At 44.0% G+C, this 13,841-nt stretch overlaps 1 protein-coding gene across 1 annotated transcript in view; it reads right to left on the reverse strand.

Annotated features, from left to right (window-relative positions):
• The window catches only part of IQCH (IQ motif containing H), a 145,464-nt gene that overhangs the window by 54,711 nt on the left and 76,912 nt on the right, over nucleotides 1-13,841 (reverse strand). Inside the window, exons 9-10 of the mRNA XM_018053786.1 lie at nucleotides 8,041-8,161; nucleotides 3,841-4,127 (exon numbers count right to left, since the gene is read on the reverse strand). Coding sequence (XP_017909275.1) covers nucleotides 3,841-4,127; nucleotides 8,041-8,161 — 408 coding nt within the window. The remainder of the gene's footprint in view (nucleotides 1-3,840; nucleotides 4,128-8,040; nucleotides 8,162-13,841) is intronic.

Raw genomic sequence — 13,841 nt, forward strand, 5'->3', positions numbered from 1 at the left:
TTTACCATCTGAGCCATTCTCATATACAATTTGGAAGCAATTTCTCATATACAAAGAATTTCTACAAATCAGCATTTGTAGTATAGTTTAATGTAAAAGGGGCAAAAGATATGATAAGGCAATTAAGACAAGATTTATAAATAGCCAATAGACATAGTAAAGGTGTTCATCCTCACTAATAATGAAAGAAATACTGAAGAAAACAAGAAAGAAAACAAGTCCCTCTGTTAGACTGGCAAAAAATGACAGGTTGCTAACATGCCAGTCTCTTCACTAGCACCAAAAAGCAGCTGAGCTAGGAGAGAAAATAAAATGTTTTCCAAACTGATGTCACTTGCAAAATGGCAAGAGTAGATACCAGTGATTTTTCAAATAATCTGTTATATACAGAGAGTTAGCATACATTCCTTGCCAGTGTAGAAACTCCTTTGTGTGTGCTCACTGAGAGCTTCTTCCAGTATTCTATTGAAAATTGTTACGCAAATGGCTGTACACTAAAGTATTAACAGGAAGAGACAAGGTGAAGTATTAGTATGATAAGGTCAGACCATCTTGGGTAAATATTTATTTATCCCACCCATCAATTAATTTTTGAGCTCTTCTCTAAAAGTCTTAACACCACCATCCAACATCTCCTAGAACGCCTCTATTTTTCATTCACTCAACAAATAATTTACTGAACACCTGCTTTGTGCCAGGTCAGAGATAGGCTGAGAACTAAGCAGCAAGCAAAAAGAGATAAAATATATCTAACAGCTTTAATGAGATAATCATGTAAATAACTGTAAATTGTAACAAAAGCACGTGGTATAAAGGAGAGATACACGATGATATGAGAATCTACAACAGGGGAATTTGACTTTGTCAGGAAGTTTGGGGGAGGCTTCCCTAAGAAAGCTGGCTTGAGTTGAACTATGATGGATGAGAAAGTTACCTAGAAGAGGCAAGAGCATTTCAGGCAGAGGGGTGGCATGTGTAAAGAAAAGCTCTGTGGCAGGAGGCAGTAAGATGAGTAAGGGGTTGGAAAAGAGAGAAATAGAGGGGAAGCTGGTGTGAGCCAAGGATGTTAAGGCACATGGGGCCAGCCCTGTGAAGGGTGGGACTTTTGTCCCTGAAGCTGGGAAGGGCGGTAAGCCCTGGAACAGCACTAGCTTTGTTTGAGGACGATACCTCTCACTGCCATGGGTGCAATTCTTTCTACATCAAACTTGAATGAATACAAACCATTAGTCAGCTGTCCCCACAGTTCCATCCTCCCTACTGCTCCAGGGATCATAGATTTGATCTTCGTTTCTCATGACAGACATTGGGAGGGGAAATCCTCTCCTGCTTCTCCCCTTGATTCCTTGTCACCCAGCTCTTTTCCAGAGAGTATTGTTCCTGTCCTCCCTCCATCCCACGCTTATTCCCGCATGCCCTTCCAATTGTCCTTTTCTCTCTCCATGTGTGGGCCTGAGAAAGGAATGCAGAACCAGCAGAGGGTTCAGGAAGGCAAATGGAAAATGATTATTAGACAAACTGAAAACTACTGCTCAAAGCATAAACAAAATGCTTTGAAACTATCATCTGACTGAAATGGAGAGTTGTAAAACTGAGAGTAATAAAACAACTGAAGTTTATTTACAATGTTGGCTGGGCAGAGGGTGTCAGGAGAGGGAAGGCAGGAGGTCATTCCCTCCTTTAGACAGTGTTGTGGTCACTGACACTGATGCCAGAGGAACTGAACATTTTGCAAGTAGTCTTAGTGAATTTAAACATTATAATTTCTGGGGCAGGGGGAGAAGGGGGCAAAACAGGTTAAAAGTTATCTAGAATTACTGTACATCAAAGGCACACCTGTATACATGCAGAATTTCATGGATGAAATATTGAACAAGTAAAAGCATGTTGTAGTAGAATACATAGGATGTTATTATCTATAAAAAATTTTGAAAACAAGAAAAATTAAGCTATATATTAAATATATAAATCCATTACACCTGCAATCTGCCTTCACTGATCAAGGTCATTTTAGTTGTAGCTATTTAAAGAAAAGTGTGTGTCCTCCAAGAGTACTTAGCCTAAACAGTATGTTTGCCTGAGCTGTTTCTCAGAAACTTGGAGTCAGCTGTGTCTAATTCAGGCTGAGCTGGTTAACACTGGCAAGGACCACCGACCCTCCAGCTGGGCAGCCCAAGTGTCAGCTTGGTGACCTTTTGACATCAGAGGATAAAAATGTACCCTTGCATAATGACAAGTGCTCCATTTTAACATGCCCCCTCTGGGTCCACCTGCCAATGCAGGAGACGCAAGAGATACAAGTTTGATCCCTGGGTCTGGAAGAGTCCCTGGGGTAGGAGATGGCAACTCACTCCACTATTCTTGCCTGAAAAATTCCAAGGACGGAGGAGCCTGGAGGGCTATAGTCCACGGGCTCACGAAGAGTCAGGCACGGCTGAGCAGTTCCCATGAAGAAGCCTGTTGCTTGGTAGTTACTCCTGTGCAGAATGATTCCCTCACCTTTTCCTCATTTCCAGTCACCTGTCCCCATGCTTCCCAAGCCTAAGACCACTCTGGTCCTTTATCCCATAAATATCTCAAGCCCTTTGAGGCAGGTTTGAGACTTGTTCTCCATTCTCCTTGCTTGACTGCCTTGTGGATAGACCCTTTCTTTGCCGCAGACATCAGTATTTCAGCATTTTGGCTTGATGCATGTCAGGCAAATGAACCTGGATGAGTAACATTTATGTGCACTAGAAAGCATAAAGATATAGGAAGGAATATAAGTCCCAATTACAAGAGGATGGATACCTCTGGGAGGAGGAAGGGCCATGTGAGGGGGACTGACAAGGAGTACACAGGACTGGAGGTGGTCTTGGTTCATTATATTTGTATTTAGGCCTTCTTATATTTATGTGTATTTTCCAATACATTTTTAAGAAGAAAAAATTGACCACCTAAGTTGCCGATGAACTACTGATAAGAAAAGGGGACAGAAACAAGAACTCTTACCTCTTTGCTAGTGATTGACTCTCTGTTTAAGAACAGATTCTAGAAAGGTTCCCTCCCTGAATGTCATGGAATAGTCTCATGATAAAATACAGATGGAGCATTAATGGGCAGCACTCAGACCCCATCAGGATAAGTTGCAGCAATTTAAACTCCAGCTGTACTGAATGAGGAGACCCCAGGGTATTGGCAGAACTAGCCTGAAACTGGACCTATACTGCTTCTAACAAGAAACTGAGTTGTTTTTCAGAGACAAGAGAACAAAACCACAAGTCATACAGCCAAAATCTGCACAGAGGAGAAAATTTTGACCTCAGACAACACCCAAAAGCAAAGTTTCTCCTTCCACAGAACCAAAGGACCAGGACAATACTGGAGCCTGATTGCCAGAGCCCTTTCTGAAGCGACGGGTCTGCCATCCCAGAAGAGCTGGTGTTAAAGTCTTCTTCACCACACCTCATCATAAATGTCTGAGTCCCAAAGCCCTTCAGTGAAAACCTGCCCCGTGTACCAACGCTTTTACCAACTAAACCCCAGATCAGGGAAGATGCAGATGTGAGCCATACCTCCTGTCTCCTGCCAGCTGACCTCAAAATAAAATCTTTTCTCAAATGCTGTGCCATAGTATTGGCTTCTGTGCCCATTGGGCAATGAACCTTTTGCTTGGTAACACTGGTCCCATCTTTACAGCCATAAAGCACGATCTCACCCACACTAGCATGGACCATATACAATCAGCTCATCAGAAGAGCAGCGAATCTTGGAGGCTCCCTCATGGTCCCTGTTGGATGAGCATGGATGGTATTGGAGTCTTTACATATTTCAGTATTTCACATGGCATCGTCAACTCACCTGCTGCTCCATGGTGCTTGGATCAATAAAAGTCACCAGGTCTATGGAAAAGTGACCAATCACGTTTTTCATTTTACAAGCCTTTCCAATTTGAAGGCACAAAGAACTGAGAACTTGGGGATCCACTGAGGTCTGAGGCATGGTGGTCCCGGAGGAGATGAATGGGCCTTCAGCATGAAACTGGTCCCCTGTTGACAGCAGCCTGATTTCTCCATTGGGTTCTATCAGCATGTCCACCGTCACGTTGGTAATACTCTCCGAAGGTGGGTACGCTTCAATCACACCTCCTGGGGGGAAAAGCATGGAGTGGGTAAAAGGATACACTCGCGTGGACTGTGCCTATTAAGAGCAAGAGGAAAAAACCCAGGCTTTGGCAGAGGGACTCAGGCTCAGAGCCTGCATCTGCCATGTCTTATGAGACTTTGGGCAAGTAGCTTCAATTCTATAAATTTTCTTTCCGTCATTTCTAAAATCAGCATAGTAAGACCTATCTCACCAGACTGTTGTGAATCTTTGTGATCTACAGCATTTAGTCCAATGCTTGGTGTGTAGTTGGACTCAGTGAGTGGTGGTTTTGATCCTAACTAGGAAGACACTAGGAAGATATCAAGCCTATGCCCATTCATTCTAAATGATGGACCTGAGGTCTATAGCAAATCCCTCAGGGGGAATTAACTGCCCACAGGCCACAGTTTGTACCTTGAGGACCACTGCACTTCCTGTTCAACTTCACTGCTTTTTCGAGTTCAGACAGGTTAGGGCTTTTATCAGACATAAGAGAACACTGACCATTATGTCAGCCAAAGGACTTCTATATATAGCTGGTTTGTTTTAAAATATGGAGCCAGAAAATGCTGCCATTCTTGAGAAACAGGTAAGCTTGCTCCATGCTGATAATGGGAGCTTTATAATTTATCTTATTTCACCTTCTGCTCTGAATAGCAAAAATCACAGAGGCAAATTTGTTGTTTAGGTGCTAAATTGACTCTGCAGTCACATGGACTGGAGCCCGCCAGGCTCCTCTGTCCATGGGATTCTCCAGGCAAGAATACTGGCGTGGGGCTGCTATTTCCTACTCCAGGGGATCTTCCCAACCCAGGGGTCAAACTCGCATCCCCTGTATTGGCAGGCAGATTCTTTACCACCTGGGAAGCCTGCCCACAAAATTTATGTGGCCCTATTTTCTGTCTTTAGGCCTAGCCTGTAAATCTTACTGTATATATCCCTTTTATAGAAAAAAAATTGAATATTATTTATGAAGAATTAGATAACATAATTTAAAAGTGTTCCTAGACAAGGCAGCCTCTGGAGCCCAACAGTATTAAGATAAATTTGACATGTATTTTGGGAATTTGCTGGGAGGTGACCTATGCTCACAGGCTTTGAACAGCATATATGGTTAAATCCTGAGATTTAAAAATGTCTCAAATGCAGCTATCTATTACTTTATATAAAAGGCTCTTTCCTTAAATGTCTATAAGTGTGGTTGAAGCTGGTCCTAAAGAAAACTGAGTTTCAGAAGGAAAGCTAATTCATCTTCTTGGTTGGTTTGAGATACGCTTTTCTTTAAATGAGGTTTTCGAGTATGTGCTGTACCTAAACACTGGTTGCTGGAGATTTAGCAAGGTGAAAGTAACAAAACAATAATAACAATGCACGAAAACAAGCAAAAAACCTATTGAGTCTCTCTGATTCAGAAAACTTTGTGGCTTTCACTATCACCTACATTTTGAAAGATGATGCTCCAGTGAAAACACTTGTCCTTTATAGTTACAAGGTTATTTTACTTTAAAGCAGCTTATTTGTATTGTCTTCTCAGTATTAGGACCACAGTCTTTTCAGTGTTAATTTTTTTCCTTTTGAAGTAATTAATCCCCCTTTTAAAAAATGTATTGCCTTTGATATAACGCTTTGACAATGTAGAAATCAAATCTATAGCACATTTTGCGACTATAAGCTCACTTCAGAGAGTAGAAATGAAATGAAACAGGCCACAGGGAAGATGGCAGGAGATGGTGGCCTTAGGGACAGGAAATCTGGGTGGGCAGCCTCGCTCAGTCAGTAAGCATTTTATGTAGGCTCTGGGCTCAGAGCCGGGAATAGGTTTGAAAACACATGACTCTCCAGAACCAGATTTCGGAGACGTGCTAGAATTGTGGGCTCTAACTGAGCTCCCACTCACCACGCACTTGTGTGATTTTGTCCTAGTCACTTCCTAGCGTTAAGCCTGTTTGTCTATCAAAGTGTCTCAATAAAGCTTGCTCTTCCTCCTATTTAAGTATTGCGCTTACAACACGGCTGAAATAGAGGAAGAAAGGATAGAAATGATGGAGGCTGAGACAAAGCCTAAGCTTGTGGTTGTACGGCTCATGTGAGATAGAAACCCTTTCTAATCTACAAAGCTCACGTGAAAATAAATAGGCTAGAGGAAGGTTTGCAGACTGACCTTGGAAGATCTGGAAACTTCCTAACATCCTGTCATGTATGGATCTGAGATCTTCAGGGTCTTCCCCTCATAACTTGAAAAAACCCTTTATTCTTAACCATTTTTTGTTGTGAAAGTGTTAGTTGCTCAGAGAGTGTTAGGTCTCACTCTTTGAGACTCTTATGGACTGTAGCCTGTCAAGTTCCTCTGTCTATTCTTGTCTAGGCAAGAATACTGGAGTGGGTTGCCATTCCCTTCTCCAGGGGATCTTCCCAACCCAGGAATCAAACCCATGTCTCTTACATCTCCTGCACTGGCAGAAAGGTTCTTAACCACTAGTGTCACCTGGGAAGCCCTATTATTATGATATTATTATATATTTATGTTACATGTTATCATTTGACAGTGGTGAATAGAGTGGAAAGATAGCTTCTGTGGTCTGTATCCTAGCCTTCTCTTATCATGCATGTGGTAAGCATATAAGAATATCCACCTTATACTGTTACCTCCTAAAGAGTGAGGGGCAATGTGTTGTAGCATTCCCACAGGACCTCCACAACTGCTCCGTTCATTCCCTCATCCACTGACCTCCTAACATCATCAGATTATTGGGAAGTCAGGGGGCTTTGCTCCAGGACTATCAGTCAGTTCAGTCACTCAGTCATGTCTGACTCTTTGTGACCCCATGGACTGCAGCACCCCAGGCTCCCCTGTCCATCATGAACTCCTGGAGACTACGTAAACTCATGTCCATCGTATCAGTGATGCCATCCAACCATCTCATCCTCTGTTGACCCCTTCTCTTCCCACCTTCAATCTTTCCCAGCATCAGGGTCTTTCCCAATGAGTCGGTTTTCACATCAGGTGGCCAAAGTATTGGAGTTTCAGCTTCAGCATCAGTCCTTCTAATGAATATTCAGGACTGATTTCCTTTAGGATGGACTGGTTGGATCTCCTTGCAGTCCAAGGGACTTTCAAGAGTCTTCTCCAACACCACAGTTCAAAAGCATCAATTCTTTGGGGCTCAGCTTTCTTTATAGTCCAACATCCATACATGACTAGTGGAAAAACCATAGCTTTGTCTAGATGGACCTTTGTTAGTAAAGTAATGTCTCTGCTTTTTAAATATGCTGTCTGGGTTGGTCATAGCTTTTCTTCCAAGGAGTAAGTGTCTTTTCATTTCATGGAAGCAGTCACCATCTGCTCCATGGGGCTCCAAAATCACTTTGGGCTCCAAGACTATACTGGGTTCTTATTTACAAGGTCTAACTTCAGAACCGGAAGTGAGACCATTTCTTCTCTCCTAGAAAATGGAAGGAGAAACTCACATTTCTTGAAGACTTATTTTGAGTCAGGCTCCCTGATAGAAATCGTCATATATGTATTTCATTGAATCTTGTCAACAACCCTGTAAGTAGGAGAGGAAACTGGGCCTCCGAGGGTTTAAGAACTTTGCTCAAGGTCAAGGATGAGATCCAGACTCAGGTTGTCTGATTCCAAAGCCTACTTCTCAGGAGAAGTCTGTGGTGCCAAAATATGGTCAGAATCTCAAGCTACGCATGGCATGCCTGGCCTGCTCAGTTACTGTTTACTTAAGAGGCTGAGTGCAGGATAAATATTTAGGCAAAGTTTCAAAGAAAAATCTGTTTGGAGGAGCACTTTTCTAAACCAATGCAAGAGTTTCTAGGTATTCATACTGGCCCCAGGTTTACCCAAAACTAGAATGCAAGGTTGTGCAGACCAAACCTCAATAGAAGCTTTACAGTCTTATTTACCTTGACTGAGAAATGTTTGCAGGAATTTCCTCCATGTTGGGAACCGTTTCTCATTGACTGGCTGTGCGTGCTGTGCTAAAATGCCCGCCAGCTCCTCGGAGATCTTCACCAAAGCTGGCTCCTGCAGAAACAAATTAAATAGAACCACAAGCAATTTTACTGCAGAAATGAAAACTGCTTGTGGAGTGATTAAAAACCAGGCCTCCAACAGGCAAAAAAAATGTGGTTACTGTTTACCCAGAGTCAGAAAGCCATTTTGAAAATTTTCTCTATTTTTTCCAGCCATTTCAATTTTCATACCTCAAAGTGATTTGGCCCCAAAATATTGCCACTAATCGTGCCTGTTGTCTCAAAGGCAGCCTTCTGCCTGGGAGTCAGGTAAACCCAGTTTCAGACCCACAGCAGCCTGACCAATGGCATGTCCTTGGACACTGTGTCTCCTCACTCTGGGCCTCAGTTTCTCATTGTGTAAAAGGCAGGGTTCACTACCTTCTCCCTCAGTTTCTTCAGACTGGAATTTTTTTTATTAAAAATTTTTTATTGAAGTATAGTTGATTTATGTGTTAATTTCTTCTATGCAGCAAAGTGACTTGGTTTTATATCTTTTTATATTTGTTTCCATTATGATTTATCACAGGATATTGCTATATAGTAGGACCCAACGTCCAATGGCACCCTGCTCCAATACTCTTGCCTGGAAAATCCCATGGGCGGAGGAGCCTGGTGGGCTGCAGTCCATGGGGTCGCTAAGGGTTGGACACGACTGAGAGACTTCACTTTCACTTTTCACTTTCATGCATTGGAGAAGGAAATGGTAACCCACTCCAGTGTTCTTGCCTGGAGAATCCCAGGGACGGCGGAGCCTGGTGGGCTGCCGTCTATGGGGTAGTACAGAGTCGGACACGACTGAAGCGACTTAGCAGCAGCAGCAGCAACCTCCCTCCCCACCTCACTCAGTCATGTCCAACTCATTGTGACCTCATGGACTGTAGCCTGCCAAGCTCCTCTGTCCGTGGGGATTCTCTTGGCAAGAATACTGGAGTGTGTTGTCATGCCCTCCTCCAGAGAACCTTCCCAACCCAAGGATCAAACCCAGCTCTCCCATATTGCAGGTGGATTCTTTACCATTTGAGTCACCAGGGAAGCCCATAGACACTAAAAGAGTAACCCATATATATGCTGCTTCCTAGAGACTCACTTCAAAACTAAAGACACACAAAGTCTGAAAGTAAGAGAACGGAAAACAGTGTTTTACACAAAAGGAAATTTTTTAAATCTTATAACGGTAACAGAGCTGACCCTGAGAGAGATCATGGAGTTGGCAGAGTCTTTCTCAGTCACCTTTATCTCTTTAAGCTGTGCCCTTTCCCCCTGGTTGGGGGACCTCCACGTAACTGTGGGATCAAAGCCTGAAACCACAGCTGATGCCGTAGAGGTGAGATTTCATGAGGTCAGGTTGGAAGAGTGAGGTGGGATTTCAAGAGGTTGGGTCAGGAGAAAGAGGTGCGGAGGGAGGTCAGGTTGGGAGAGTGAGGTGGGGAGCGGTGTGGTTCTCAATCACCTGATGTTCCGCAGTAGGTCACAGCCTCATCTGACTAGACGTGAGGTGAGGTTGGCCCCCACCCCAAGGTGAAAACAGTAGGAAACCCTCTAATGAATAAAAAACTGGGGTTTCTGACATAAAGAGACTTGGTTTCTGACATAAAGAGACTTGGTTTGTGAGGACAATTTTTTTGTTTTTTTGCAAAGTCTTAGACTAACTAAAATTTTTTAGATAAAAGCCACCTCTTCAGATTTCATTTCTGTCAGAAGAGCAGCTTTAGGCACCAAACATCTGATAGGCAGAATTCATATTCAAAATGGGGGACATTGACAAGAAAAACTCAGGCTTCTGGGTTGCTGGGGAAATTTCTAATCTGTGAGTGGTCATCAGTTACTTGGAAGAATCAGAAAGAATCAGCTTTGGTGAGTGGGGCGGGAAGGAATCTTAGAAATAATCTGTATAGCCATTTATTTTCAATTTCTGCACCATTAAAAAGTGATTGTCCTTCCCCCTCCCCTCAGCTCCTTGGAACATCTGGCTCATTCTGGGTTGAGTGCCCTCTGAAAATCTACAATGGAAGACAAATATCTGAGCCTACACTTTGGGCAGGTCCCAGTAACCTGAATAATGTCTGAAATATCTAGAAAATCCTGGTGGGAGACTCTCATCAGTCAGTTTAGTAAGTGCTTGACATACAAAACCAAAGTGCCATGAGGAAGGGAGAGTGCCGCTGCTCACCCTCATTCAGGATGCCTCCTGCACAGTCCGCGACGTTAAGAAGGTCTGGGGAAGCCGGCTCACACAGTGAGCCTCTGCCTCAGGAGGGAAATTGCTGTCAAAGCCAAGCACTTTGTATCCTGCACAACTGATGTTTTCTCTGCCCTTTACTGTACATTAATAACCTCGTCTCCCCAAGGCCCTGCATTTAAATCATAAACAAGCACACAAAACGTGCAGTTCCAACAACCTGGACCGCCTCTCGTTTCCTTCTTTGAGCATTGTCGTCCAAACCCATCTTTCTTCTTACTTTTTAATTGTCTCTGTTAAAACTACTCTCCTCTATTGAAAAAGACCAATTGTCTGTGATTCATGCAGTACCCCAAAGGTGGGACAATGAAACATGGCTGTGGGTTCCCACTCTGCTTATGAAACTGAGTGTCAAGGAAGGAACCCATGCAGGGCAGACCCTCTACCAGGACAGTGGAGACTTACTTTTTGTCCTTCCCTGATTAAAGGTGTTGAATCATCTACCCAGTGATCTGCTCTCTGCTATCACATCAAGTCAGCCCAAGAGAAATAATTCCCTTATTCATTCATTCATGCAAGAAATGGCAGGTACTTAGAGGAGTTGAAATCACTGAGACTGTCAGTGGGATGGTGGTTGTCTGGGGACAGGGAGTGGGGAGTTAGTGTTTAATGGGTATGGAGGTTTGGTTTTTTAAGACAAAAAAAGAGTTCTGGAGCTGGATGGTGGTGATGGTTACACAACACTGTGGATGTAATTAATACCACTGAACTGTAGACTTAAAAATGGTTAAGATGGTAAATTTTATTTTATGGGTATTTTACCACAATAAAAATAAGGAAAAAAATTAGAGAATGTCAGATCTAACTTAACTTAGGAAAAAAGTGTTTATGTGTTGTGGTGGGGGAGACTAGAGATGGAGGTGAGACAATGAAGGAATAGATGAAAGCTTTTCTACCTGTCTCGAAGGTGAAAGTGAAAGTCGCTCAGTGGTGTCCGACTGTTTGTGACCCCATAGGGCTATACAGTCTATGGAATTCTCCAGGACAGGATACTGGAGGGGGTAGCCTTTCCCTTCTCCCGGGGATCTTCCCAACCTGGGGATCTTCCCAACCCAGGGATCCAACCCAGGGATCCAACCCAGGTCTCCCACATTGCAGGCGGACTCTTTACCAGCTGAGCCACAAGTGAAGCCCAAGAATACTGGAGTGGGTAGCCTATCCCTTCTCCAGGGGATCTTCCTGACCCATGAATCGAACCGGGGTCTCCTGCATTGCAGGCGGATTCTTTACCAACTGAGCTATGAGGGAAGCCTACGTCTCAAAACTAGATCCCTATCCACTTGAGTCAAAACTCCTCAGTACCAGACACAAAGGACCTCTGTGACCTGACCTCTGATTCCTAAAGCAGCCTGTCTTCTCTCTGTCTTCTAGCCTTGCCCCAAACTGCCCTGGCGCAGTCTCTTTCCTCCGCCTTCCTTCTTCTACTCCCTCCTCTGGGTAACTCCTTCACACCCTCTCTGAGTTAGTTCCGGTCACTCCTCCTCCAGGAAGCCTTCTCTACTATCAGGGGGGGCCGTCCTTTCTTCATGTTCTCCAGCTTCTGGGGGCTCCTGAGGGGAGTGGTCAGTGGCTTTGTGGTCAGGCTCCCGGTGCTCAGCACAGGGAATACCCAGTATGTGTGGTTGCAATAAACACAGGGGCCTGGCCCCAAACAGCTGAAGTTATAGGATACGGGAAAATGGGAGACCTTGCAACAGGCTCCCACCTTGCTGCCCAGGAACCACTTGGTGGGGATGACTGCTTAAGAACCAATTCTTCCTGGGTGGATTTTACGAGATTCCCGGCCTCTGAGGAACAATGGGAAGATAAATGAGGTGACATTTATAAAGTATCACTTCAGATGCAACATGCTATGTGAGGGCCAATAATTAACTCTTAAGGCTGTGGCTTGTGCGAGGCATCTGGACACGGTGTCAGCTCCCTGCACTGCCTCTGCTTACAAAGCCAGCCATCCCACCTTGATCCACAGCGTTTGTATTGTGTACAGCAAAGGGGTAAATTTCCTAGAGGAAAGTCTGCTGCGGAAATCATGTCCCATTGTGAGAAGCACACAGCTGAAGGCCGTGGGAAGGTAACACTTGATAGGGGATGCTAGGGACATGGAGGCAGCTTGGGGCTACAAGGAACTCTCTAAAAGATATTCAGAGGAATAGTGGGGTGGGGGTATTAACTATTCAATTTATTTCTGTATTTTGAAAGCATCTGATAGGAAATAGAAGGATTATACTAAGAATGGCCTTAGCTCCATTGAAGAGATGTCAGATGTAAGTTCTCGGCTTGGAGAGAGTTTCTGTTCTGCTCAAACATAATTATCACAACTTTAAGGGGAGATGCTGATGAGGGAAGATCTGTAGCTACTTGGGTTTATTTTGTTCAGAGTAAACTTAAGTACACACGGATTCCCACAGCCACAGACATATAAAACCATGCTACACAACCCCCAAATTCATGTGAATCCTCAGAACAGTGTTCATAAAATACTTTCTCTTGTTACAGCAGGCTCACATTCATTATCTCCTTTGGTCCTGACACCAACACTCTGAGGTGGGCGAGCACAGGATTATTCCCCGTGCTTTTCAAATGGGGAGCTGAAGCCCCCAGAGTGAAGAGGCTTGTGTAAGGTCACTTGCTGAGTTATCAGATTCTGTTCAGTTCAGTTCAGTTCAGTCGCTCAGTCGTGTCCAACTCTTTGCGACCCCATGAATCGCAGCACACCAGGCCTCCCTGTCCATCACCATCTCCCGGAGTTCACTCAGACTCATGTCCATCGAGTCCATGATGCCATCCAGCCATCTCATCCTGGGTCGTCCCCTTCTCCTCCTGCCCCCAATCTCTCCCAGCATCAGAGTCTTTTCCAATGAGTCAACTCTTCGCATGAAGTGTCCAAAGTACTGGAGCTTCAGCTTTAGCATCATTCCTTCCAAAGAAGTCCCAGGGTTGATCTCCTTGCAGTCCAAGGGACCCTCAAGAGTCTTCTCCAACACCACAGTTCAAACGCAGATTCTGTTATGGGGTGATTTTCAACACGAGACTGAAGACAGAAAACAATGGAGTTGGGGGAACCATTGCTACTTCGCCTTGTTCCCCCCACATTTTACCCTTGCAGTGTGTGTGTGTGTGTGTGTGAGTATGTAGAATATCTGTTACAAGTCAGCAATCAGGGCATAAGATTCTCTGTCTAACATATTTGTGAAATGAGAAGTTCAATGCATCGCATCAAGGCGATAGATTACTGGTTAGTGTTTCAGAGAGTTTATCAACCACATGGAACAGATCTTTCAGAGCTAACAACTCTGGGGCCGTGAAAAGGAAAGCGTAGACCTCGTGGATGATAAGCAAACATTAGAAAAACACCCTTTAGGTTTTGAAACAATTCCAGATATTCATTCTGTTTTAATTGCACTTCTGGCAATGCACATTAGCTGCCGGCCTTTGTGGAGCTAATAGCTCT

Source organism: Capra hircus, chromosome 10 (genome assembly GCF_001704415.2).
Source record: "Capra hircus breed San Clemente chromosome 10, ASM170441v1, whole genome shotgun sequence".
Taxonomy (NCBI): Eukaryota; Metazoa; Chordata; class Mammalia; order Artiodactyla; family Bovidae; genus Capra; species Capra hircus.